Source organism: Kogia breviceps, chromosome 12 (assembly GCF_026419965.1).
Source record: "Kogia breviceps isolate mKogBre1 chromosome 12, mKogBre1 haplotype 1, whole genome shotgun sequence".
Lineage (NCBI taxonomy): Eukaryota > Metazoa > Chordata > Mammalia > Artiodactyla > Physeteridae > Kogia > Kogia breviceps.
This window is the reverse complement of record NC_081321.1, coordinates 2,451,411-2,474,127: the sequence shown is the minus strand read 5'-3', so window position 1 is coordinate 2,474,127 and position 22,717 is coordinate 2,451,411. Positions and strand designations below refer to the sequence as shown.

Genomic DNA, 22,717 nt, shown 5'->3' with positions numbered 1-22,717 from the left:
ACTCAGAGACACAGGTGTGGGTTTCAGGGGGCGGGCGGGGGGCAGCTAGGGAGTCACCCACATGCAGCCGGGATACCCAAGGGCCAGAGAGTGGGGGCATAGACAGGAAAGAGGGTAGTCCAGACTGAGCCCCGGGGTGGGTTATCCAGCCGTGAAGTTAGGTGTCATGAGGGGCGTTTATTGGCGAGAGAACTGAGCAGTGGCCTGGAGGGAGGGCACTGGGGCCTGCAGGGGTCTTCGCTTTCTCCTGGTGAACCTCTGCGCGCTGACAAGGGGGAAGGTGGGCTTCATAGGCTGCTTTCATTTTGGTAAAAACTTCTCTGTTCCGCGCGGGGAGGCAAGGTGGGTGCCTGGGTGGGGCTTGGAGAGGGAAACGACCCAGGCTGCCCTGTAAAAACCATGCCTCCTTAAGGGTGGCGACTTACTTCCATCCCCAGGCCCGGCAACTCCACCCGCTTCCCAGAGCACGTGCCCTGGACCTCCTTCGCCACGACGTCTTCCCGGACCACCAGGATCCTCCCCGCTGACTCCAGGGGACTCGCTGCGCCCTGCGCGTGTGAAGCAGACTTGCGTCGTGGAAGCACGGGAGGCGTCGTACCCGTGCGTGGAAGCAGAGCCCTCTGTGCGTTAGCAGCGCTGGCTGAGGCTCCTCCCTCCGACCTGCGCTGGGTCCTTTGTCTCCGTTTCCCCCTGGCCGCGGCTCCTCAGCACCGCCGTCACCGGGCTGCTGGGAGGGTCGACCCGGCGGCGGTGAGACGACTGTGAACTTTGGAGCCCGACGGGTCGAGTTTGAATCCCAGTTTGGCCACTTATGGGATCTTGAGTAAATCATGTAGACTCTTTATAAAGTTTTATTTTTACTTATTTATTTTATGTGTTTATTATTTTTGGCTGTGTTGGGTCTTCGTTGCTGCGCACGGGTTTTCTCTAGCTGCAGTGAGCGGGGGCTACTCTTCGTTGCGGTGTGTGGCTTCTCTTGTTGTGGAGCGCGGGCTCTAGGCGCGTGGGCTTCAGTAGTTGTGGCGCATGGGCTCAGTAGTTGTGGCTCGCGGGCTCTAGAGTGCAGGCTCAGTAGCTGCGGTGCGCAGGCTCAGTAGTTGCGGCACACGGGCTTAGTTGCTCGCGGCACGTGGGATCTTCCCGGACCAGGGCTCGAACCCGTGTCCCCTGCACTGGCAGGTAGATTCTTAACCACTGCGCCACCAGGGAAGTCCCATGAAGACTCTTCAAACCTCAGTTTTATTACTGGGAGAATGGGGAGAGAAATATTTACCTTACAGGGTTAGTGTATGTTGGAAATTAATGAATGAAAGAAGCCAGATGGGGTAAACAATTGGTAAATAGCAGCTGGTACCGTGATGCTGAGGATGCCGCCTGTAACCCACTCTGCAGGCAGCAAATAGCTGGAAGTGACAAGGCTGGGGCTCGATTCCAGATCTTCCTGGCTCCCAAACTGGCTCTTCACACGGAGCTGGGCAGCGCGGCTACGTGTACGTACTAGGTGCTCAATAAATCCAGCTAATTGACTGCCTGCAGCTTCCGCTTTAATTCCACAGGTCTCTCTCTTTTTTTAGCTTCCTTCCCACTATGAACCATTTAGTGCAGTCCTCTCAACTCTAAGAAGCTGATCCAAGAAGCCACTTCAAAATAAATAAGAGACTGTGCCTTCTTTGTGCGAAGCCTGCATCTGTTTTTGTGCGCTGTGAGCTCTGGGGAAACCTAGCGCAGTGCTCTGACCACTCTGCGGAATATTTGCATCTTACTCTTCAAATTGCCTACAACAGGCTCTTTGAAAGACGGAAAACATATTCCCCTAAGACCTGGGAAGGCTCAACAGTTAATAGATCCCCACGGGTCTTCTGGATTACTAGGATACCGACCGCTATCACGGGTCATTAAATATCAAAGTTTATGCTCAGGAGGCCAAAAAATAATCTAAGTTCTCAGTGCCTCACTTGTCTACACAAGGACCCCAGAAACCATTTAGGTATCACACAGGTAAAATGAGAGTTGCCCGGACCAAAAGGTTGCGATCTCAAAGGTTGATCGCAGCGCGTGGCTCAGTGGTCGTGAGCCCCACCTCCGCGTCTCTGGAGCGTGCTCATGGGCCTGGCTCCTTCTCCAAAGCGCTCTCTTTCACTTTCTCCTGTTTTGGGAAGGATCAGCGCCGTCCGTCTGTCCGATTTCGGGCGCGAGTCCTTGAGCTCCTCCTTGGCTCCCGCTGGACCTTGATTTGTTGGTTCGCTGAGGTTCTTTCAGACACACCGGGCACACGGAGTCGGGTTGGGTGGCCGTGCTTCTCAGCTCAGCACCCTCAGCAAAAAGCGGGTAGAGCGGAGCCTCGCCTCACCTTCCGTAGCGCTTGTGGCCACCCTGGGGACGTTTACCCTGGAAGTCTTTGTTTTTTTGATTTGCCAGGGGAGCCCCTTAGACATCGTTGGCTTTCTACCCCTCCATGTGCCCTTGATGTGGGGGAATTTCAAAACATACCTGGCCTCGCAGTGATTCTGTGCTGCCCCCCCTTGTATGGTTTGGGCCAGCTGTCTCTCTGTCCAGCATGGCCTGTGCCTCGGGGCGGGAGAGTGCTGGGGAAATGGTGAGGGGCGGGGCGGGGTGGGGTGGGGCGAGGGCACAGCGTGGGGTACAGGGTCTCGGAATGAACTTTATCCTCTCGAGCTATTTGTGCATCTTTGCCCAGATTCCTGTTAACCCAGCTGTAGATAGGCTAGATCGAGTTGTATAGACCAGTCCTGTCTGGTCATTTCACCAGGGAGTTTAGCAGATTTGGTGAGGCTGAGACAATGGCAATCTGTGAAACCGATAATTTAGTGTCAAATAAACAATGTGACTGTTTGGCCTGGGTTTCCAGGGAAGATGGACTGTTGCAGACATGCTATTGCCTTGGTCAGACCACATAGCCGGACTTTGGGTTCAGAAAATGTGGTCACTGACACATCAAATAACCAGTGGGCTTCATCAAATTTTCACTCTCCTATTTATTGCCCTTTTCTCTATAGACCTAGAGCTGGTGTTTGACTGTTTGGGATATAAAGACCATATACTAATAGTTTAATCAGCCATCCTAGAGGGCAATGTTTCATTGCATTTGTGGGCGTGTGTGTTTGTTTTTTCTTCTGGCTGCGCCGCACGGCATGTGGGATCTTAGTTCCCCGACCACGGATCGAACCCGCGCCCCCTGCAGTGGAAGCACAGAGTCCTAACCACTGGGCTGCCAGGGACGTCCTCACTGCATTCGTGAAGCTAAGAATAGCCCGGTAGAGATTCTCTTATGGTATTTAGCTCAGTAGCATTGGCACTAACGTAGATATTTTAACAACTACACTGTAGCCCAATGAGCAGAGTCTTATTTGTGAAGGTGGAAAACAGACATAACATCAGCGGAGCTGACCATCGCTGCTTCTGCCTGACTCCTTTCCTACCAAGTCTCAATTCCTCCCTATTCTCAACTATACTTACCTTTGTTTGTTTATTTTAAAAAGTGGTCGTTGACCCAGAGAAAAGGGTAATTTTTTCCTTCCATGTAGAATGTTGATAGATAACCTGGCAAAGGAGTATTTAATGTGCTTGTGGATATTTCTGTATACGTGGATTAAATATTTTTTAATAAAGGTGCTTAGAGGACAAACTGTGGTAAAAACAATGAAAGTTATTTCAATGAAATCATTAGTCGTTTGTTGAACATCTTCATTTTTTTCATGCCATAAGTTTATTTACAAGCGTATCTAGTACAGTCGGATTTGTTCCTTAAAGTAGCTTTCTTTTGAACTTTACTACAGCCACTTATTAGATCACATACAATAAGTCCTTCAAGTTGTGAACCTTCAAGTTCACATACGCACCTTCAAGTTGTGAACTGTCAGACGCAAACGTGCGTTCGCATGTCCAATCACGTAAGTTAGTTCACGGGTCTGGCGTACGTTGTCACGTTTGAGCATCCCCTACAAGTGGCTGTGCTTTTGTGTACTTTACTGTACAGTACTGTATAGAGTACAGTAGTACAGTGTCTTTATTTCCAGCCCAGATCCTGTGCCGTCAGTGTCAGGCATGAGTGACACCGCAGCTTGCCCTCCGTCTCCTGTTGCTGACGATCCTTCAGCTCTACCGTCTCCCACCCCCTCTCCCTCCCCAGTCAGTAACTTCCTGCCTGTTCACTCGACGGCAGCCCGTGTGCCAGCTGTCGTGCTGGACTGCTGTACTTTTCAGGGTACTGTACTGTAAGATTAAAAATGTTTTCTTTATTTTCTGTGTTTGTTTTTTATGTATTACTTGTGTGAAAAGTGTTATAGACCTATCACAGTGCAGCACTATCTATATAGCCGATTGTGTTCGTTGGGCACCTAGGCTAACTCAGTTGGACTTAGGAACACGCTCTTGGAATGGATCTCGTTTGTATGTAGGGGGCTTACTGTACTGGAAAACATTCCATACAGAAGTAAGCTTGAGTAAAGATTTGAGTGTTATGCATTATCACATACCAAGCTTATTTTATCTTATTTATTTTAAAAATTTTAAAATATTTATGTATTTATTTGGCTGCACTGGGTCTTAGTTGTGGCACGAGGGATCTTTGCTGCAGCATGCGGGCTCCTTAGTTGAGGCATGTGGACTCTTCGTTGCGGCACGCGGGCTCCTTAGTTGTGGCATGTGAACTCTTAGTTGCGGCATGTGGGATCTAGCTCCACGACCAGGAATCAAACCTGGGCCCCCCTGCATTGGGAGTGCAGAGTCTTACCCACTGCACCACCAGGAAAGTCCCATACCAAGCTTACCTTAAATGCAGATATTGCTTTAATGGAGTTGAGTATTTTAAACTGAAGTCTCCAGTTTGTGGGTCTCCCACCTGGCGGGTATGGGATTTGATTAAGTTGTGAAAGTGCCCCTCCTACCATCTCACTGTGGCTTCTTTGTTTTTGGATATAGAACAGCTTTTCTGGTAGGTTCCAGTCTTTTTTGCCAATGGTTGTTCAGCAGTTAGTTGTGATTTGGGTGTTTCCGTGAGAGGAGGTGAGCTCGGCGGAGCCCTCCTACTCCACCATCTCGTCTCAAAGGAAAGCGAACATCTTCATACTTCAAGCTGTGGCTGAAGCGGGTCGGAGGCGCGTGTGGCACAGCCCCGCTTCTGAAGGGCTCGGAGGCCTGCCTTTATACGCTCCCAGCTTCTACGTCGACAACTGGTCTGGACCCAAACGAGCAAGCTCTCAAATAAATACCCAGAGAAACGTGTTCTCCAGGCTGCTTTAGACCACGGCCCTTTCCTCCGGAGGGGCCACACTCAGTCTTAGGATCGCAGACCACAAAGTGCTGTCACCGCCCCACCCCGCCCCGGTCCTGCTGTACATCTCGCGCCAGGCTCATCGCAGGGGACAACCAGGTTAGTCCTGCTGTCTGGACGGAAGATCCTGATCTGGAAGAGAGGGGACCTGGGTTCTCGTGCCGGCTTGCCTCTCACTTGCTTTGTGACCTCAGACAGTGACCTCGGTCTTCACGCCGTCAGTTTCCTTTAGGTAGAATGTAGGGGGCTGCAGTGATGATTTCTAAGCTCCCCTCGACTGCAGTGCTTACCATTTCTTTTAAAATCAAGGTTAAAATGAATTGGTGAAGTGTCACTTTCAAAGGCTCTGACAGATGATGGTTTCCCCTCTCTTCCCAAGGACTGTGTTTTGAACATTGTGTGTCTGTATAAGTCTGGAATTGACTTTTCCTGAGGATATTCTAGATAATCAACTCTCCCATCTTCCCCTTATTCTGCAAAGTCTTTTACGTATTATAGAACCAACTCTGTGTGTCTGTGTCTTTCATAGTTTCAGCTATATCTGCATTTTATGTGCCCCTGCTTAAAAAATAGGACTCTCAGACAAGTCCTACTTTTGTTTTAGGCATAATGGTCAATTATTGAGTTCAGCTATTTTCACATGGAAGATTCAGAAAATCCCCATGATTTTCACATGGAGGGAGGGAGCAGTCTCCCTCCCTCCGCCTGGTCTTCTAGAGGAACGGCAGGGGTCTCAACCCCCCCGCCCACAGCACGCCCCCCCTGCACCACCGGAGGGACACTCGGCCCAAGCTGAGGCCACTCGGGCTCTTGCCTGGGAATCTGTATTCTGAGTAGAGACACACAGGTGTTTGGAGTATCATCGGCCGGCCGGTGAGGTCCCCGTCACTGCCCCGGCTCTTGGCCTTTCTGGAGCTTGGTTGTGAGCTCCTGGCTGGTTCTGTGGGCCACGCTGTGGTCTTTCCCCAGGTTGCCTTTCGTCCAAGTTAGGAAGGAGGAGAGGGAAAGGAATGAAGACAGGCAGGCAGGCCCCTGATGCTCACTGAACAGATTATCTTGAGTGAAGGGCCAGGTTTTCTACTCCCTGACTTGGGCTCCCAGCCTGTTACAGGCGTGGTCCCACTACGCGTTACCTACCAGTAAGCCGCTTGCAGCCCTCACGACTCACTGGCGGGAGTTCGAGACATCCAAAGTGGTTCGCACCGCGCTGTCCTGTGTTGGTGTTACAGAAATGTCAGCTCGCATGCACGGGCTCCCAGTGTTTACTCTGAGCTCCTGTACCTGTCTCCTTGAGGGTGGGTGGCCCCCAGTTTGTGGACCCGTGTTGGCACTGGGCTGGAGTTCTAGGGGCCCAGGTAACTTAGCCTCTCTCGGAAGCTGGGATGTGTTGAAACCGCTCGTTTCCACAGAGGCTAGTGGACTAGGACGTCGCTGTCCATGCGGAGGGCCCCACCCTGGGCACCCTCAGAAGTTCAGCTCTCCCTCTTAACTTGTTGGCCGGGAGGCTCCACCCTGCTTCCACCCACGGTCCACAGACTTCCTGCATCCTCAGGTGGACCCGAGGTTTCCCGCCACGTCTCTGCCATGAGGGCAGCAGCCTGGCCCCCCTTGGCCTGTCTCTGGAAGAATGGACAAAGTTTGCAGCGGTTTAAAAGAGAGCACCTTCCCAAAAGAAGAGAATGCAGGGGTTCGAACAGACACTTGCCCACCCGTGTTCACAGCGGTGTTATTCACAGTGGCCAAAGGCGGAAACCACCCACGTGTCCATCGACAGATGAACGGAGAAACACAGTGTGGTCCACGTCCATATGATGGGATACGGCTCGGCCTGGAAAAGGAAGGAAATTCTGCCACCTGCTCCCACACGGCTGAACCTTGAAAACATTAAGTGAAAGAAGCCAGACCCAAAGGCCAAATATCGGATGATTCTACTTATCTGAGGTGTCTAGTGGTCAGATTCATAGAGACAGGAAGTAGAACGGCGGCTCTAATTCCTGCTGATTTCCACGGTGCGAGTGTAATGACGAGACCCAGTTCCTGCCAGCGCGGGGCTAACTCTCGACGCTCCCCTAGGCTGAGTTCAGCAGGATCCTTCCCCGGCCAGGCTCCCTGCAGCCCACTGAACCCAGCAGCCACGAGTGAGCACGGCGCTGTGATGCTCTGAGCCTCAGGCCCAGAGTCAAAGGCCTCGGCTCTAGCCCGGTCTTAACCCTGACTCCCCTTTGACGGTAGAGGAGTCCGTTCACTTATCTGTGGGTCTCTGTATCCCTGTCAGCAAGATGGACATGACTCTCGGATTGGGATAAAATATAGGAGAGAGCTTGGACATGAAGGCATTGGATGGACGCTGCTGACTCGGGGCTGGGGGCTAACACAGGACGCCGGCCTCTCCGTCCTAGGCGCGGTCTCGCCCTTGAGCTTCTGCTAGTGTGATATTCTGGAGGAACGCGGCGCCCAGGTCCTCGGCTGGAGACCAGAGCTACTACCGGGCATGCCTCCCAGTCTCACGCTTGGCCCTCCTTCCCCAGGACAGGTTACGACAACCTCGGCTTGGCTTTGGCACGTCGGCTCCATCTGACCTCACCAGCTAGCGGCTGGCAGCCTTCAGAGCGGACCCTTCATCTTCCTTGTTCTCAAGGCTGATGGAGGAGAGAGAAGAGGGTTCAGCTTGAACGAGTGCTCTGTGCTCAGCGGAGACGTCAGGGGGGAGAGGCCTGCGGGTTGGCGGCTCTAGGTCCCAAACCTGGTCCCTGTGTGGCCCTAGAAAACTTTCTTGGCCGCGGGGTGCCTCTCTCTTCCTGCTTCCTTGGGATTCCATTGTTTCCTCACTCAACAAACAAAAAGGTCTGTATTAGATGCCTGTTAAGAAACATTTTTGTGTTTTAAAGGAGTCAGATGATGGGCCTTGCCTGGCGTGGAATGAGTCGGATGCCCTGGGTTTGAGAACCGCAGCTCTGTTTTCTAAGGGTTCTGAGGTCTTGATCAGGTTGTACTCTCCTAATTGCCCAGGGTCTCAGTTTTCTCACCTGTAAAATAGGAAGACTATTAACACCATCCCGAAGGGACTGTATGAGGATGAGACTAGACAGTGGCTGTCCGGTGCTTGGCACAGGCCGGCCTGGGCAAGCGCACACGTGTTAGCTGTGACGGTCACCCCGTTACGTGCACAGCGTACCAGCCTGCTGCTGGGTGGGGCGGGTTAGTGGGGGGACAGGGGCTTTGTAAGCCGTGCTGCGCCCCTTCCCGGTCCCCTCTGCCATTTCACTGTGGTCTCCCCACGGTCTTCGTACTTAACTTTGCTCTCTCATGTTTCCCACCTCTCCCCTCCCGTGCCTCTCGTTAGTTGGCTGGGTGACACTCTCTTCTTTTTTATTTTTAAAATTTTAAAAAATAATTTCAGTTATTTATTTTTGGCTGCGTTGGGTCTTCGTTGCTGCTCCTGGGCTTTCTGTAGTTGCGGCGAGCGGGGGCTACTCTTCGCTGCGGTGCGCGGGCTTCTCACTGCGGTGGCTTCTCTTGTTGTGGAGCGTGGACCCTAGGCGCTCAGTCTCAGTAGTTGCGGCTTGCGGGCTCAGTAGTTGTGGCTCACGGGCTTAGTTGCTCCGCGGCATGTGGGATCTTCCCGGACGGGGGCTCAAACCCGTGTCTCCTGCATTGGCAGGCGGATTCTTAACCACTGCGCCACCAGGGAAGCCCCTCTCTCTTCATTTTTAAAGGCACATTCCCAGTGGAATCTCCACTCCCCCCTCCCCCAGTCTTTTCTCCACCATTCAGTTGAACTAATGGAGAGTAGCCCTCCCACCTCCATCCAGTCGGGAAAGAGAGTTCTGGGATCTGGGGCCTCCACCTCTCCGTCCTTCCACCTGGAAAGGAGCGGGGGCAAAGAGCACGGGCTTTGACCAGCTGCTGGGCCATTGTCCGCCGCGGCTCCACACCCCAGAGCTTCGGCGGGGGCTGCGTCAGGTCTTCAGGTGGGTCCTGGTGGCCTTTCTGCTGGGATGACTCCAGGGCCACCTTCTGGAACCAGGGTTTTCTTCTCTCTGTGTTGCTTCTCCGGAACTCTGGGATCTTGGAGACCAGTTCTCTGGTCCCAGAAAATGTTCACAGAGCGCTTTGTCTGAGGTTCCTGCAAGTCTGGAAAATCATCGCAGCATCACCCCATCAGCATCTGGTGAGCTCAGCGGCCTGAGGTGCGGCTGTCTGTTGCCTAGAGCAGGAATGGCTTGTGCGTGCCCTGCACGGGGCGCGGCGTGGGTCCAGAGCACGTGCACGAGGCCACAGTCGCGGGGGTCCCTTCATTCAACACGATGCCCACGCCAGGTGTGCCAGGCGTGGATGGAGCCGAACGTCTCCTTTTGTACCTTTCTCCCCATTGCGGCAGTTAGCAGGGCTCTGAGTATACAACAGGCGCTCAGTAAGTGCCTGGGGGTTGGTTGGTTCATTGATTCCTGCATTTGCTCTTCCCAGCCTGCCATTGCTTACCCTTGGCCGCCACTGAACTTCCTCTTTGAAAGACTCCGGCGGGGGAGAGGGCCGCCCCACTGCTCCTCCACGTTCAGAAACTTGTCTGTGTCCCAGTCCAGCGGCGTGACTGGACAGGACGGTTTGGCGCATGGGGTCCTTGCCCAGGTCCACCCGAGGATTACAGCACCTCTTCAGTGGGCATGAACCAGTTTTAGAAATCCTGGACCCTGTTGCCTCTGGATGTTCCTGAAACCATCCCATTTCATGCGGGGTCTTCGTCAAAATTCCCCACGGACAGAACTGTGTTTGTGGCTCTGACTGTCCTGTCACGACCCGGATGTGTACACGGGGCCTGAAAGGTTGTGGGGTTTGTTTTGTTCTTTGTCACGATGATGGTGACGATGACGATATCCTGGAGGTGCCTTGGGGCCTGGCCAGACCTTCGGGAGCCTCTGCGGGTCGACCCACGGCTCGGGGGGTGGGAAGCTACAGAGCGGGCTGGGTGCAGGCCTCACCCACCCCCTTCAAGTCTCAGGCGCAGGTCTGGATGTCCGGGTGGCAGGACACAAGCAGCGGGGCTGAAGGGCACAAGCACATCCCTGGCACGGCTCCGACGCCCGCCGTTGGGCCCCCTCGGTTGGCAGCCGGCAGGGCGGTGGGCACGGCCCCTCGCGTCTTGCCGGTGAGCCCCGGCCTGCCCTGCTGCGGCCCCAGCCCCACGGCAGCTCAGGGCGGGCTCGGCGGGGAGCTGGGGGTGGCTGGCGGTTCTGCTCTGAGCCTAGGAGCCGGTGGGCAGGGGGGAGAGGCTCGTCGGGGCCCTTTCCGTGTTTCTGCTCATCAAATCGCAGAGTGGCTGGGGAGACCTCGGGACCCCACCTGTCTCCCGCCCTGCATACCCTCCTCCCCGAAGCTGTGCTACGAGGGAGCGTGAGAGGGAGCTGGACCCACACTTAGGACCCTCCTTGGGGCCCACCCTGCTCCAGACCCGCGGCTGCACGGCTCTCACCCTTGTGTCGAGAAGGAAGAGGCTCAGAGGCCGGGGCGAGGGCGGCGGGCCTACTTGCCGGTGCTTTCCGCCCAGTTTTCCAACTGTTTGGGGGTGTTTGGGTCTCCATGCACCCTCTTGCTCTTAGTTGGCTTATGTGGGGAGGTGTTCTTGGCGTTACTGGTGTTAGAGGGAGTGGGGAGCTAGTCTGTGGGGTGTCGGGGGGGTGTGGGCGGGTGCGCAGGAGGTGATCGGGGAGGGACGGGCCGGTGACAAAGGTGTGCCTGACACCAGGGGATGAGGAGGTGGCGTAGCTGGAGCAGGTTCTCAAGTCTGTTCCATAGAGAGGCGTGGAATTCAGGACACAGCGTTCAAATCTTCTGTCACTTACTATCTCTGGGACTTTCAGTGAGATTTTTGTCCTCTAAGCTTTATTTTCCTATAGGGTTATTGTGCTAAATAAAATCATCTATTTTTCATTTACTATATATAAATATAAGTATATGCCCGGCACGTAAATGTTAAGGTTACATTAATAATAGTTCCTCTTGCATCACGTTTTCTGGGGTGTCACGGCTGGAGAGGAAAGGCCGTGTCTTTGCTGTCAGAGATTCTGATTTGCCTTAGAGACTCTCTCCCAGGTGACAGTCCCTGGCTTCATCCCTGACTGTGCCACCTCGGGTTTCTGGTGGCGTCCAGGCCCTGCTGGCGTCCAGCCACGGCAGCTTTGCTCTGCGGAGCCCACATGACTGGCCCTCGGGTGCACGCCAAGGTCAGAGCCTTGCTTTTTCATCCCAGGACTCCGTGCTGGTTCCTGGCCTTTGTGGAGCCGTGCCCGGGTGTCATGCCCTCCTGTTCCCTGGACAACCTGCTGTTCTCTAGTGGGACAAGGGCTCTGTCTCTGCCCAGCTCCTCTGGGGTTCACAACCTTTTCTCTCTACAGACGCTGAGCTTCTTAGCAGACCGTCTGCATTCACCCCAGATCTTTGGGTCCTTTACACCTATGGAGCCTGTGGGACCAGCCCTCCTGGCTTGTCCTTCAACCCCACCTTCCTACAGCCGTTGAGGGTGCAGGCCTTCCCCTCTTGCAAAGTGTGTCTTAGGGCAGGTGGGAGCCCTTTCCAGCGGAGCCCTGCCCAAGCTGGAGATGGAGCTTCAGAAACACCACGTTCGTTGCACCCCCTCCCCGCCATGCTTCCACTTCTCTCTTGGGCATTGCTCTCAGCCCCGCCTCTCCGACACCCGTCCTCCCCATCTCAGTAAGCACGACTCCAGCCTTCCAACGGCCAGGGCAGAAATCTTGAATCATTCTTGACTCCTCTCCCCATGTCCAGTCCCTCAGCTGAAACTTCACAGTCTATCCAAAATCTGTCTGAGCAGCCAGGGGCTGCCTTTCCCCCTTGTGTGAATGTCCCTGTGGACCACGTGACACATCAGCAAGAGAATCAGACCAGAGATCAGGAGAAACGGATGCAAGTTTCACATCTGCAATGCTGTGACCCATCCTAAACTAATGAGCTGCAATGTGTTAATTGCTTGCTGTGTTCCAAGCACTAAGTCCTTAACATGGATTATCTTATTCACTGTGTGACTTCGCTTCTCTGTTTCCTCATCTCTAAAGAAGACAACAACAGCTCACAGGGAGTTGGTGGGGATATAGGGAAATAATGTAGGTGAGAGGTTTTTTTTTTTTTTTTTAAATAAAAGCAGCAAGGGGGACTTCCCTGGTGGCGCAGTGGTTAAGAATCTGCCTGCCAGTGCAGGGGACACAGGTTCGAGTCCTGGTCCGGGAAGATCCCACAGGCCGCGGAGCAACTAAGCCCACGCACCACAACTACTGAGCCTGCGCTCTAGAGCCCACGAGCCACAGCTACTGAGCCCACGTGCCGCAACTACTGAGTCTGCGCTCTAGAGCCCGTGAGCCACAACTACTGAGCCCGCGTGCCACAACTACTGAAGCCCACGTGCCTGGAACCTGTGCTCCGCAACGAGAAGCCACAGCAATGAGAAGCCCGTGCATGACAACGCAGAGTAGCCCCTGCTCGCCGCATCTAGAGAAAAGCCCGCGCAGCAATGAAGACCCAACGCAGCCAAAAATAAAATAAATAAAAATTATTTTAAAAGTAACATCTGAAAAACAAATATGCACCAAGGGCTGTACTTATGTTGTATTTTCACCAAAGAGCCAAAGAGATGATCTCCAGGCCTTCGAAGAGTCCCCGTTGCACAGAGGAGAGATGTTGGCAGAGTTCCGGCTGATGGTGAATTTGATAGCCCGGCTTTGTGACGGCAGAATGTGAGGCCCACGGTGGTGCTTTATCTGTCACCTGAGATCGGGGTGTCTGTCTCCTGGCACAAATGTGACACCTGTTGCAGGAGAAAGGGGCTCTGGCAGCTGGCGCTCTGGCCGGGAGCAGGAGTTCACTTACCCGAGGGCAGGTGACAAGTGTCAATAGTTAAATCAGCACATTCTTTAGCTCCTGGTTCCCCCAGGGGGCTAAGCGGGGCCAGGGTACCTCTGGCAGGGTTAACACAGCGGACAAGCTCCACACACTGCCTGCCGCCTACTACGCACTCAGTGACTGTTAACGGGGATGGGAGGGTAGGTGGGTGATGGGAGGGGCCCAGGGAACAGCCGGGCAGCAGAGCGGAAGTGCTGTCTGTTACCCCCACCACTGAGTCGCTGCTGCCCGTGGTCCTCTTGCTTCTCTGCACAGAGGAGAGAGACGGCGACTGGCCGTTTCCGGTTTTTATAAAATACTCGAGGTGCTGGGACTCACATCCTCTGACGCCCAAGTCCAAAACCCTGAACTCAGACATTGTTGGGGGACGGGGTGCTAGTGGTGTCTGACACGCACAGTATTTAATCCTCTCGTCAGGGGCAGGGGTCTTGTCTCCACCAGACAGAGAGATAAGACCAGAGAGGTTCAGTGACTTGCTCAAGCGGTTACCATTTATAATGGTGGCCATCCATGGAGATCTTCCTGACTCCAAGCCTTCTTGTCTTTTCCACACTGTGAAGTCTGCAAAGGGCGTTTCCTGCTCCTTGAATTGCTAAAGTCTGGGCTGTTGACTGTCTCGCTCCAAGTAATTTCAAAGCCATCCAGACGCACCTGTGACCTGGGCAGGGCCTGGTTAGGTTTAACCACTGACCTCCCCTCCCTTCCGTGGATTTGTCCTTGTTTACTGGGAGAACCACCTGTTACCCTCTTTTAAAGAGAAATAGAGCCGGGCACAAGTTAAAGGTGATGGACAGGTTTGATTCAGTACTATCACAGTGTGGGAAAGAGACTGAGGTACAGAGCCGAGCTCAGTTCCAAAGGCAGCCAGGGATTGACAGCCCACGAGCAGCCGGAGGGGTCAGCAGATGGAGAATTGCCAGGCGGAGACATCGGCGTGGGGGGTTCTTGCTAGCCCGGCCTAGCAGCATCCTGGCTACCTGACTGGGTTCAGGTATCGAGGGTGGAGGGTTCTGTAAACAGAGTGAATGGGCTTCTTCCTAGAATCTGGGCTGGGCAGGCCGAGGACAGGGCCCAAGGGCCACGGCCTAGTGGCCAGGAGTGCCCAGAGGGGCCCTTCCAAAGTTTGGTCCAGGGGAGGGTGTCCTTGTCACCTGCCAGTAAACGCGAGGACAGGGCATGGTGAGGACCACGGGGAGAGTCCATTGACCTTGGGGTGACTTGTCTCACCTTCCAGGAGTCAAAGAATGGGGCTGGCACTGAAAACTAGTGTGTGGGAGAGAACGTGCCTGGGAGACACGCCGGAACTCCCTCGGATGCGGCCAATGGCACTTTTAGGGTTATATCCTCACAACCTTGTCTACAGGTAGGTTGTTTTCAGCCACGGAGCAAAGTCAAGGAAGAGGTGACCCAGTCGTTCTGAGGCAGAAGCAACGCAGCGCCTCCCCTCCCCTCCCACCGTGCGACTCACTTGTTCCACCAGGCCGCTGAGCCTCCAGCTACTAACCCACAGCCCCCCCGGGCCTGGGCAGGGATGGGGCTCCTTCGTTCGCAGTGTCTCAGCTGGGTTAGCACGGGAATACCAGGCGGGAAGGTAGGGCTGGGTCTGGGAACATTCTTTCTCTTTCTGTCTCCCTCCCTCCCTCACCCTCACGTCACCGCACTGGCTCCGGGATCCTCTTCCCCAGAACATCTCTCTGCGTGGAACTAGTCTGACCTGTTTCTGCCTGCCAGCTCGCCAGCCATGGAAAGAGCAGAGACCTTGGTGGCAGCAGGATAAACCTGCGGAAGTCTTGATAAACATAACACAAGTGGACGGTTAATGTCTGCGCAGAAACCCAGGGGCGCAGACCCCCAGCAGACGCCTCTGTGCCCGGGTCTCCTCCGAGTCCACACCAGACAGCATCCACAGGAGAAGACGTAGGCGGGAGGAGGAAATGCTGGCTGGTGAGGCAGACAGGCTCTCTGTTCCGATGCCGGCTTCGAAACAGCGGACTCTGTGACCTTCAGCCCTGGGCTTCTCTTTCCCCATCTGTGAAGTGGGGGCAACCAGGCCTGGCCCAGATGGGATCATGCCTGTGAGGTGCTGAGGAGCGCCCGGCACGTAGCTGGGTGAGCAAAGCTCCCCGCCACGCCCCCACGCTCCACCCACCTTCCTGGAGGTATCCACACACGCACACTCTGGCAAAGCGCTGATGTCCACCTTCTGTGGCCGATATCTGCGGGCTGTGCTCTTTCCTCTGTGTCTGGCTGGCTGGCCGTGCCTCTGCTGGTGCCCGCCTGGGGGTCCGAGGACGATTCTGCTTCCGGGCATCTCCTGGTCCACGGTGGCCAGCGGTGCCAGTCTAACTCCCGGGCAGCGCCCACGGCAGTGTCCCGGGAGCATCCTGATGAAGCTGTTGGAGAGCTTTCTGCGCTTCTGCAGCCCGGTGGGTTCCATCTGAACTCTGGGGTTCTAGCCTTAGCTTTGCCGCTGCAGTGGTCCTACCTGATCCATGATTTCACTTTCAGTGGTTCCTGTTACCCAAGGTCAACCAGGGTCTGAAAATCTTAAATGGGAAATTCTAGAAATAAACAATTCGTAAGCTTTCAAGTGTGCACCGTTCTGATCGGCGTGATGAAATCTCACACGTTCCTGCTCCATCTTGCCCAGGAAGTGAGTCACCCCCTTTCTCCAGCCCCTCCCACCGTGAGTCACGAAGTAGCTGTGTCTCGGTTACCAGACGGACTGTCCTGGCATCGCAATGCTTGTGTTCAAGTGACCCTTATTTTACTGAATACTGTCCCCACGGTGCAACGGCAGTGATGCTGGAAATTCACATTTGCCAAAGGAAAGCCATAAGGTGCTTCTTTTAAGTGAAGAGGTGAAACTGAAAGAGAGAAAAAACACTGTGTGCTAAGGTTGCTAAGATCTACGGCAAGAGCGAATCTTTTCTTTGTGAAATTGTGAAGAAGGGAAAAGAAATTTTTGCTGGTTTTGCTGTCACACCTCAAACTGCAAAAGCTACAGCCACAGTGAATGATAAGTGCTCCGTCAAGATGGCAGAGGCGTTCAATTTGTACAATAAAATATTCTGAGAGAGACTCATTCACGTAACTTTTATTACAATGTATTGTTATAACTGTTCTATTTGATTTTTAGTCAACATTATTAATCTCTCACGGTGCCTAATTTGTAAATTAAACTTAATCATAAGTATGTATAGGAAAAAGCATCATATATGTGGGTTCGGTACTATGTGTGGCTTCAGGCATCCACTGGGGGTCCTGAGTGTATCCCCTGTGGACAAGGGGGTCAACCGTGTTTGCTAAGTGACTCCAGGTAGCTGGGCTTCCATTTCCTTAACCTGAAATGAGGACTAGGTGGTCTTGAAGGCCCCTCCCAGCTCTTGGTGGCCTGTGATTCTGCCTTATGGTCCAACAAAGTCTCCATCCTGCCCGAGCGGCCCCCTGACCTGTGGGCAGCCCAGGCCCGCAGTGGACACAGCAGTGCTGACCACTGAGCTCTGATTCCCCCCCGAATCCTCGGCGGCTCCTTTGCCCCTTTGCGTGGCTGTGAACGCACGTGCGCCTCCCTCATTCTCACCGTGCTTTGGCTCTTACCTTCCCAGATGTGTGGAAGCCGAGCGGCTCCAGGGCCTCGGGGCACAGATGTCAGCCATCACACACAGCCTCTAGATGCATCCAGGAGGAGCTGGGCCTCAAACCTCATATCTTCAGCTGTTTATAATTCTGACAGGCGAACGCCAAGTCCTGGCCCACGGTCTCCTGGCGCCCCCAGCTCTGGGTCCATCCAGCAGCCCAGCGACCAACAGTGGGCAGGGGGTGGGCCCCCCACCAGATAGCCCCACCGGCTCCCTGGCTCGGAGGCAGGCAGGCTGTGAGGGGAAAGCTCAGCTCGGCCGCCGTGCACCCACCCAGTGGCTTTTGGGCGAAATTGGCCTCGACGGGCAGCCTGTGGTGCTCACGTGGCAGGACAAAGCTCCGGGTTCAGCTGGCCTGGTTCCTCCTCTGAGTTAGGAAAGACGGCGAGTCCTAACAGGAGATGAGCTCACGCCCTCGCTCTCTGCCCCGTTGACCTTGGCCGAGGTCGTAACTGTCCCCCTACACCCCACCCCACCTCATACCCGCCCCATGACGGGGACTGAGGAGCCACAGAGGGTACACGGTTACCTCTGTTATTGCGCCCCGAATCTCGCAGATTTGTGAGGTCTTCAGGCCGTGCTGAGCTTGTTCCTCTCCTCTTCTTTCCCTTCCTCAGGGTATGGCAGCTGGAGAGAGCTGGCCAAGGCTCTGGCCAGCAGGAACATTCCGGCTGTGGATCCAAATCTCCAGTTCTACCGTCCCCAGAGGCTGGACCTCAAGGTACGCGGCGGGGGCAGCCCGTCCTCCCTGCTGCTGCGTTCACGTGGGTCCTCGGCTCGCCCTGCCCGCAGGGCCTCAAGGGCATCCTCACGTCCCCTGTTAGGAGAGGGCAGAGCAGGAGTCCCCGGATGGCAGGCGGGCCTCGTGGGCTCTCCTAGCTTCGTGGGTGGAGACGTCCATCCTGCCTTCCCCAGAGCCTTGTCGCATGGTTCGAGATGGCCAAGTCTGAGCCGCCCAGGCACGTGGCCCCCGTCATCAGCCTGAGCTGGAGCCACACCCCTCCCCTCTTGCCGGGATGAGGACTGGGCTGGCATCTAGTGACAGTCCCAGGCGCCTGCTGCTAAGAGTCCGAGATGATGCGGTAGAGACGGCCCCTCCCTGCAAAGAGCTGGGGGACAGGTTGGTCCTGGAGCATTTTCCCTATGGTGTTTCTTGGGCTATTGGTCCCTAGAAGCTGCTCTGGGTGGGGATTAGGGAACTTGAGGTCCGGTTCAGCCCGGAGCCCTCAGGTTGAGCCTCTGAGCCTAGAACAGACATAGATCTCCGAGGCCGGACCAGAGCCAAACTGAAGCCATGGGCCTGCAGGGTAGGGAGGAGTTGGGGTGTCTCCCCCAAGGGGGCTCCCACTTGTTAGGACACACGCGGCACAGAAGAGGGAGGCACAAGGTCCCTGCCCTCAGGAGAGCCTGGTCTAATTAGAAAAAATTTTTCCATATGGGAAGACTGAGAAAAGTCAGAAAAGGAGAAGCACCTCAGGGGTGTACATTGGAGGAATATTCCTGAGGGATATAGTGCGAGCCAGCAAGCGGAGTGTCCGTAAGTTGATAAGCCTCCGACAGCAGGGCTGGGTGTCCTGACCCTCTGCTTCCACAAGCACCTTCAAGGGGCCTCAGTCCTGTTGTCACCCTAATATTCCCACCAAGTTCATTCTTCTCTCTTCTGCCAGGACCACGACTCTGCGATAGGTGGCGGTGGGAACAGCAGCTTCCTGAAGTGGAATAAGCCGGTCCCCTGGCTGTCAGAGGTGAGGCTGCTCTCGGAGAGGGTTACAAAACAGTGTTTATAGGTAATTCCAGAGGCTACAGAAACTTTTCTTCTAGTGGTGGTTATTAAATTTTTTCATCTTAATTTGAAGAAGAAAATTAAAGGGTTCCAGGCTCATTGAGTTTTCTTCCTTTAGAGAAGCTCTAGCATTTGCAGGGGGCCTACTGGGTGCCAGGCTTTGTGCATAATCTCCTATCAGCTTTATGACCCTATAGGATAACACAATATCCTCATTTTATGGGTGAGAAAAGCAAAGCTGAGGAAAGCTACAGGACTTTCATGTCCATGTTAATCCCCAGTTATAAAATTCGGCTTCCTCAACTGGCTTTCATGGACCACTAAATCCCATAAGATATTCCAGGCAGAAAGGAATCCACTGTTAAATACGGTTTCAGACCTATAGACATCCACTCTCTGGAAATACGCATTAGCACAGGAAAGGCTGTGAGTTCTGCGGTCATCTGTTTGACTTGGTTTAGCTCAGCACATACCAAACTTGTTTGCCTCCTTGAACTGCCGTTTCCCGTGAACCATTAATATTCTAGGAAACCAGTGTTCTAAGGGACATATACGAGGAAACTCCGCTTTATTTATTTATTTATTTTTTTGCGGTACGCGGGCCTCTCACTGTTGCGGCCTCTCCCGTTGCGGAGCACAGGCTCCGGACGCGCAGGCTCAGCGGCCACGGCTCACGGGCCCAGCCGCTCCGCGGCACGTGGGATCTTCCCGGACCGGGGCACGAACCCGCGTCCCCTGCATCGGCAGGCGGGCTCTCAACCACGGCGCCACCAGGGAAGCCCCGGAAACTCCGCTTTAGAACATTTTTATAGGAAGCAGTCGAACGTGGGCATGAAAATTGTCATAAGCATCATCATACCTTTTGTGTGCATAGGATGTGACGGGTGCTTTTTCTTCCCGTGAAGAAGCAGAGGCTCGGGAGGTTAATCACATGCACAAGATCACCTCGAGGAGAAGCTTGTGCAGAGACTCCAGAGCAGCGTGGTACTTTGGGGGTGAACATTTTACATTTAGGTTTCGTATCACGCAACTTGTCCAGAAGCCTTTCTTGGCTGGGTGCTGTCAGCCAGCCCATCATCTCGTCCACACCTGTCACAGGTTGACCTCTTCCGCCTGGGTGATATTTTTTCCAGTCCACCCATTTGCCGTGGGGCAGGCGTGAAGGATGCGGTGTCATACAAAATATGATGGTAGGTTATCTAAACCGTGAAATTGCCTCTGTCTAAACCCTGAGAGAGGATGGATTACAACACCGGCACACCTGTACCAGGTGATATCATCAGGTAATTAGGCCCTGCCCTGCCCCACCTGGAGATGGCATTGTGAAAACCATTGGTCCAGCGATCCAGCCTTCTGTCCTTTGAGGACAGTTGGATTATTTATTTATTTATGTTTGGCCTCGGCTCTCGGGATCTTAGTTCCCCAGGAATCAAACCCGTGCCCCCTGCAGTGGTAATGCGGAGTCCTAACCACTGCACCGCCAGGGGAGTCCCGGGATCATTTTTCTTCATGAACCAATGATTCTGAAAGATTATAACTACATAATATTCTGCATTTATTAATCATTAGTTTTCTTACCTTTTTTGGCCAATCAAGGATGGAGGTATATACGTATATATCTCCATGAAAGCAGTGACAAATAGTAAATAGTGATTAAAGTAGGATTGACTTTTTAAAGAAATAGTTGATGTTTTAGTAAGTGTGTTTACTAGCCTTTTGGTGGTAAATGCCTGATTTCCACTGACTTTGTCCTTTTATTATTATTATTTTTTTTTCCTTTTTTTGGGGGGGCGGGGTACGCGGGCCTCTCACTGTTGTGGCCTCTCCCGTTGTGGAGCACAGGCTCCGGACGCACAGGCGCAGCGGCCACGGCTCACGGGCCCAGCCGCTCCGCGGCATGTGGAATCTTCCCGGACCGGGGCACGAACCCGCGTCCCCCGCATCGACAGGTGGACTCTCAACCACTGCGCCACCAGGGAAGTCCTGTCCTTTTATTATTAAAAGTGACTTATAGGGAATTCCCTGGCGGTCCAGTGGTTAGGACTCTGGGCCCTCACTGCCGAGGGCCGGGATTCAATCCCTGGTCGGGGAATTAAGATCCCACAAGCCACGCAGTGTGACCAAAAGAAAAAAAAAAAGTGGTTTATAAAACCCTCCTTACAGTCTTCATGGATCCTCAGGGAATCACTGATCCAGCCTCCTTATCTTAACGGCAAGGGTAATTAGGCCCTGAATGTTTAAATAACTAGCACATGCTGTCTCCCAGCTGCTGGGGTGCCCCCTCCTCCAGCCCGTCGTGGGCCCCTCGGTTCCCCTCTCCTTACCTGTCTCCTGCCTTTTGACATACGGTTTCAGCAGGAAGTGCTCAGGTGAAGGACACATGTCATTTACTGAACATCTACTAGCTGTCAGGGCTGTCAGGTTGCACTGTTGTTGGCCCTTTCCTGGTGATGGCTCCAGAGGGGTTGACTCGGTCACTCCCCCAAGGTGGCGTAGCTCCTGCAGCCCTGCCCGGCGGGTGAGCACGGACGGAACACGGGGAGGCTGACCGAGGTCTCTCCCTCGACCGTCTCCCCGCCCCAGCCCTTGGCCGGCAGCTCAGGGTCTCCGAGGCCAGCAGACGCTCTCGGGAGAAGCAGGCCTAGTCAGTCCACTCGCTGGCAGACCGGGAGTGGACGGCTGGTGGGCTGGGCTTCACGGGGTAACTGCTCTCAAAACACTTGTCCCTGTCAGCCCAGATCGTAAGACACTGACCAGCAAACCCCACTAATTAACAAACCTCAGTGCCAGTTTTTTCACTTGCCTGTCAGTGTGCGCTCCACTGACCAGACACTGCTCCTCACCGTGTGCCCCCCAGAAGACCAAAATAATTATAAGAAAGAGATTTGGTGGACGCAGAATCAGATCCAAGCAAGTCACAGTCCGTGGGTGACGTCGTGCGGGCTTGGTGAGGTGGTGTCTCTCTCCTCAGAGGAGGGCTGGGACCCCGATTCCCCTTCTCAGCTCCCCCCGCTTTTTTCTCAAAACAGTTTTATTGAGATATAGTTCATATACCGTATAATCCACCCATTTAATGTGTAGAATTCAGTAGCTTTTAGTATATTCATAGAGTTGTGCATCCATCACTTTCAGTTGAGAACATCTCCCTCACCACTAAGGAAACTCCTCACCTGTTAGCCATCACCCCTTCACTACCCCCCAGCCCCCAGCCCCCAGCCCCCAGCAGGCACTAATCTACTCCGTCTCTCTAGACCTGCCTGTTCTGGACACTTCATATAAAGGGAATCGTATACTCTGCGTGGCCTTTTTTTGTGTCTGGCTTCTCTCACTTGGCATTAAGTTTTCGAGGCCCATCCACGTGGCAGCATGTATGTCAGAACTTTGTTCATTTTTTTGCTGAATAATCTTCCGCTGTGTGGATGGACCACATTTTCTGATCCTCGATAGATGGGTGGGTATTTGGGTTGTCTGTGCTTTGGGCTCGTGGGAATAAAGCTGCCGTGAACGTTTGTGTACGGGTTTTGGAGCCGTTCAGGCTGCCCTTTATTCAGGGCCCTGAACCACCACCATCTTACACGTCGTCACCGTGGGGAGACACGAGTGACACCACAGTTCAATTACAAACCATCTGTTCCAATGGGGATAATTCCCTCCATCAGAATTTCACCAGATGGGCCTCGGGCCCTGTCCTCCAAATCTAGAGCCACCTCTTATCCTCTTGGAGCCGGGAACCCCTGGATTCCCAGTGGGAGCTCCCTCAAGGGGCAGGTGTGAACAGGAATCGAGTAGCTCAGGTGGGCTTCCCTGGTGGCGCAGTGGTTGAGAATCCACCTGCCGATGCAGGGGACATGGGTTCGAGCCCTGATCTGGGAAGATCCCACATGCCGCGGAGCAGCTAAGCCCGTGCGCCACAACTACTGAGCCTGCGCTCTAGGGCCAGCGAGCCACAACTGCTGAGCCCACGTGCCACAACTACTGAAGCCCGCGGCGCCTAGAGCCCGTGCTCCGCAACACGAGAAGCCACCACAACGAGCGGCCCCCGCTTCCTGCAACTAGAGAAAGCCCATGTGCAGCAATGAAGACCCAACA

General features: G+C 54.1%; 1 protein-coding gene across 2 annotated transcripts in view; it reads left to right on the top strand.

Annotated features, from left to right (window-relative positions):
• Positions 1 to 22,717, top strand: part of B4GALNT3 (beta-1,4-N-acetyl-galactosaminyltransferase 3) — a 94,738-nt gene that overhangs the window by 53,639 nt on the left and 18,382 nt on the right. For both annotated transcript variants that reach the window (XM_059081326.2, XM_067008527.1), the window contains exons 2-3: positions 17,463 to 17,566; positions 18,513 to 18,590. In XM_059081326.2, the coding sequence (XP_058937309.1) occupies positions 17,463 to 17,566; positions 18,513 to 18,590 (182 nt within the window). The remainder of the gene's footprint in view (positions 1 to 17,462; positions 17,567 to 18,512; positions 18,591 to 22,717) is intronic.